The sequence below is a fragment of the Lipotes vexillifer genome, unplaced genomic scaffold (assembly GCF_000442215.2).
Source record: "Lipotes vexillifer unplaced genomic scaffold, Lipotes_vexillifer_v1.1 scaffold515, whole genome shotgun sequence".
In the NCBI taxonomy this organism is placed as follows: Eukaryota; Metazoa; Chordata; class Mammalia; order Artiodactyla; family Lipotidae; genus Lipotes; species Lipotes vexillifer.
Genome location: NW_006772017.1, coordinates 2,028,669 through 2,033,990, shown reverse-complemented (window position 1 = coordinate 2,033,990; position 5,322 = coordinate 2,028,669). Strand labels below are relative to the sequence as shown.

At 32.7% G+C, this 5,322-nt stretch overlaps 1 protein-coding gene across 1 annotated transcript in view; it reads right to left on the bottom strand.

The window, feature by feature from the left end:
- CEP57L1 (centrosomal protein 57 like 1) overlaps positions 1–5,072 on the bottom strand; it is a 27,561-nt gene extending 22,489 nt beyond the window's left edge. Inside the window, exons 1-3 of the mRNA XM_007447276.1 lie at positions 4,910–5,072; positions 3,208–3,387; positions 1,930–2,051 (exon numbers count right to left, since the gene is read on the bottom strand). Coding sequence (XP_007447338.1) covers positions 1,930–2,051; positions 3,208–3,387; positions 4,910–5,072 — 465 coding nt within the window. The remainder of the gene's footprint in view (positions 1–1,929; positions 2,052–3,207; positions 3,388–4,909) is intronic.
- Positions 5,073–5,322: the final 250 nt, after the last annotated feature.

Below are 5,322 nucleotides of genomic sequence, written 5' to 3'. Positions count from 1 at the left end.
AAGAAAACACTCCCATTTACCATTGCAACAAAAAGGATAAAATATGTAGGAATAAACTTACCTAAGGAGACAAAAGACCTATTGAAGAAAATTATAAGAATCTGATGACAGAAATTAAAGATGATACAAATAGATGGAGTGATATATCATGTTCTTGGATTGGAAGAATCAACATTGTGAAAATGACTCTACTACCCAAAGCAATCTACAGATTCAATGCAATCCCTATCAAACTACCACTGGCATTTTTCACAGAACTAGAACAAAAAATTTCATAATTTGTATGGAAACACAAAAGACCCCGAATAGCCAAAGCAATCTTGAGAACGAAAAACGGAGCTGGAGGAATCAGGCTCCCTGACTTCAGACTATACTACAAAGCTACAGTAATCAAGACAGTATGGGACTGGCACAAAAACAGAAAGATAGATCAATGGAACAGGATAGAAAGCCCAGAGATAAACCCATGCACATATGGTCACCTTATCTTTGATAAAGGAGGCAGGAATGTACAGTGGAGAAAAGACAGTCTCTTCAATAAGTGGTGCTGGGAGCACTGGACAGCTACATGTAAAAGAATGAAATTAGAACATTCCCTAACACCATACACAAAAATAAACTCAAAAGGGATTAGAGACCTAAATGTAAGACCAGACACTATAAAACTCTTAGAGGAAAACATAGGAAGAACATTCTTTGACATAAATCACAGCAAGATCTTTTTTGATCCACCTCTTAGAGTAATGGAAATAAAAACAAAAATAAACAAACGGGACCTACTGAAACTTAAAAGCTTTTGCACAACAAAGGAAACTACAAATAAGACGAAAAGACAACCCTCAGAATGGGAGAAAATATTTGCAAATGAAGCAACGGACAAAGGATTAATCTCCAAAATTTACAAGCAGCTCATGCAGCTCAATAACAAAAAGCAAACCAACCCAATCCAAAAATGGGCAGAAGACCTAAATAGACATTTCTCCAAAGAAGATATACAGACTGCCAACAAACACATGAAAGAATGCTCAACATCATTAATCATTAGAGAAATGCAAATCAAAACTACAATGAGATATCATCTCACACCAGTCAGAATGGCCATCATCAAAAAATCTAGAAACAATAAATGCTGGAGAGGGTGTGGAGAAAAGGGAACACTCTTGCACTGCTGGTGGGAATGTGAATTGGTACAGCCACTATGGAGAACAGTATGGAGGATCCTTACAAAACTACAAATAGAACTACCATATGACCCAGCAATCCCACTACTGGGCATATACCCTGAGAAAACCATAATTCCAAAAGAGTCATGTACCACAATATTCATTGCAGCTCTATTTACAATAGCCCAGAGATGGAAACAACCTAAGTGTCCATCATCGGATGAATGGATAAAGAAGATGTGACACATATATACAATGGAATATTACTCAGCCATAAAAAGAAACGAAATTGAGCTATTTGTAATGAGGTGGCTAGACCTAGAGTCTGTCATACAGAGTGAAGTAAGTCAGAAAGAGAAAGACAAATACTGTATGCTAACACATATATATGGACTTTAAGAAAAAAAAGTCATGAAGAACCTAGGGGTAAGACAGGAATAAAGACACAGACCTACTAGAGAATGGACTTGAGGATATGGGGAGGGGCAAGGGTAAGCTGTGCCAAAGCGAGAGAGAGGCATGGACATATATACACTACCAAACGTAAGGTAGATAGCTAGTGGGAAGCAGCCACATAGCACAGGGAAATCAGCTCGGTGCTTTGTGACCGCCTGGAGGGGTGGGATAGGGAGGGTGGGAGGGAGGGAGATGCAAGAGGGAAGAGATGTGGGAACATATGTATATGTATAACTGATTCACTTTGTTAAAGAAACAACAACAAGAAAAAAAACATATTATAGTATATTACTATAGAAAATATGGTCACCTGTTGTTCTAGGATCATATTCTTCTCTCGCTCTACGTTAAGAACCATTCTCTTTGTATATTCTAGTTGTTTCTCTAGAAGGGTACAGTGAGACTGGGCTGAGCTTAACTGCATACTTATATCTATGAAAAAGAAAAAGTAATAATGAGTAGTTAGTTATCACATAGATCAGAGTTATAACAAGAAATGTATTCTATGAATTCAATCAACAGCTAAAAGTTCAAGACTTCTTTAGTTCTAAATATTGACTCTCCCAAAGTTATGAACATACATTTTGTGTATATCTCATTAATTATATATAACCAATTTAACGTTGTCTCCTCATAAACACCCAGAGGGCATATTTCTGAAAAGGAAGGATGTCAGTGACCTGTGGGATAACAAAAAACCTGGCTCTTCCAGGGAAATAACACCATCTGGAAAATAGAGGACCTAAAGTCTCTTTCCTAACAGTACATTTCTTCTCTTTCAGGAAACTCAGGTATATGCATTCTACCATTCCCATTTTCCTCTGTTCTCGACTACTAACTGTACAGTTAATTCTATTTATAATAAGCAACCTCATTCTAATTCTTTAATTCATTACTTTCCTCAGCTCTTTCTTCTCCTTTTGTCCAATTTCCTTGGGATTTTTTTCCCTCCCCATTTCTTCATTCTATTTATAAGTTGAAACACAAATTTGAACCTGTGTTTATGAGGGTGATGTAGTGTTACAAGGAAAAAAAAGCCACAATTTTGAAGTGAAATTATATAAAGAACTTATGTTCTAAATCTCTAAAAGAGATGTCCAGAAGTCCTTTTCATAATTTCCACAGAAACCTCCACCTACCTGTCCATTTCTTCCAATTAATCTCTTAAGTTAAATATAATTTTTAAAATTAATTTTTATTGTTTTATGTTGTTTAATTACTAATATTGCTTTATATTTTCTAATTAAAAAAAAACTAGTGAAAATATGAAGTATTCCAATTATATTATGGGCTAATAACATATTGGATTTTGTTGGTATTCTGAAAATATTATAATTCCTAAACACAACTTGTCTAATTTTTCTTTTAATCTCAAAAATTTATGAACTGGGATAACAGATATTATAGAGGTAAGTCCGAAATTATATCCATTTAGTGCAAATACCAAAATGTCTGAGAACTAGCCATCAATGCTGGAATGCATATAAGAACAAAGATATTTGAGTAAATCTTCTTAGACTGGGCTTATTATTTTCAAGTTGTAAACTTTGGTAACCACTTGTTTCTGAGAACTATTGAATGTTCTTACCTTTTTTCTGCTTTATTAGTTCCTCATGTGCCAGATTTCTCTCCTTTCTTTCATCCTCCAAGGCCTTTTTATACTGTGCCGCTTCTCTGGAAAGAATGTTCAGGTTATCTTCAGCTTGTGTTCTCTCTAACTCTAAACGATGAATCTTTTCCTGAAGAGTTTTTAGGGCTAAAATAAGAGCTGTTGAAAAAAAATTTGCTTGATATTTTAAGTGAGAATTTTTGAACACTTACAATCATAGTAGCATATAAAATCGAGCAGTATGTTTTTGTTAGTGAGCCAAAAAAATAAGTAATTTATATTCCTCATAAAAAAGAAAAATGACAAGACTTTAAAGAGGGACAAATTCTAACATATCTTACAAAAACAATATATTTATGATTATATTTAGTACTTTCCTAAATTTGATATGAGAAAGCTAATAATCACTAAATTTAATAAAATAAATATATTCAAATTAAGGCAAAAAGATATATATATGTATATGTATATATGTATGTGTGTATATATATGTATATGGAGAGAGAGAGGTGGGGGGAGAGAAAGGGAGGAAGGTTGGGAGGCATAAGAGTCTGAGCATGGATAAAGAAAATTAAAATATAGTGCCCACTAACAAGGAAACTTAGGTTTAAAGTTAAGAGTTTTTCTCAGTTCTTCATGTATTCAGTTTCAGTCAAACCACAAACATTTACTGTTTCTTTGTCCAAGATATAATGTTAATAATTAGGACATATGAGATAGAACATAGTTTCTTCCATTAAGAAAAAATTACAACCTAGTGGTTTAACTGATGTCAGGTTTGAAAGATTTTAAGTGTTTACACATGCACTACTGTGATTTCTTTTCAGCTATATTAATATCTTCATGATTCAGATAAGCTCAGAGTTATAAAATTTTCAAATATTATCTTACATTTTCTTCTCAGTTACAACTTTAAATTATAAAAAACTAGAGATAAATGGAATATAAATAAATGTTATAAGTTAACTTTCATATAGTTTATATCCAATTAGAAAGATGTCTGCTACAGATTATTTTTTGATTCGGATTACTATTTCTTCAGTTGCTTTGCTCCACAAAGCCAGTGTATTTATAATGGCAACCATTATTATAAAAGATTAAAAAACAACGTGACTATCATCATCTTAGAAAGTAATTTGTAATGGTGTAGGTATGCCTGGAGTCATAAATGTTTTCCTAATTCAATTTTAAGATCCTCCTAAGCTTGTATTTTAAAAGTTATAATACTTGTATTTTGTAGTTACTCCAATGTACTGGATTCATGAAGAATTTTCAAGGGTAATTTCAGATATATGAAATTACTGAATTTAATCCTTGAATAAGACAATTCTACTTAATTCGTTAGTATTCTAATCATCTTGTTTATTAGAAGGATTCTCCAAATCTGACCTTTTATTCTTCAAAGAGTATTTTCCTATTTTCTAATGACGTTTTAATAAGCCTGCAATATGTGCCTAGCTGGTTACATTAATTTTCATCTTATAGCTGAAGAAGCCAAAATAAAAAAATGTTAAGTAACTTAAGTTTATAGAGACTTTAAGAAACAGAGTCAAAATTAGCAGTTTTACTAAGATTAGTTAAATACACAATCATCTTATTTTCTACATAAAAATGAAAAGTTTTGTATAACATACTTCGTACCATTTCCCTAATGTTAAATAAGAATTTTTATTAGCATTACCTTGGCTATTTGGACTATGAAGCATTTTAGGAGAGGTAACTTCTAAGTTCACAGAGTAGTGAGTCTGAGATGATTCATCACTCTGGGTGATTGATGGAACAAGCACTCTTTCTGGAGGTTTAAGATAGCTTCCTACTATACTGTGCATTAATTCAGAATCCATTATCTGTACTTCTGTACTGTGCCAATAAAGGAATGGCACAGTATAGCATCATTCTTTCCTATGTGAATGACAAAAACATTAGACAAAAATTCAGATGAAATTTTAAAATAAATACATAATCATATACTGTGGAATTGTGTCTTTACGAAGTTAATTGTCACAAATTCAACTATAATAAATTCAGCAGTAAAAGAAAGAAAAATGACTATTTACTCTATAAACAGTATAGACAATTCTGCCTGACTTTCAA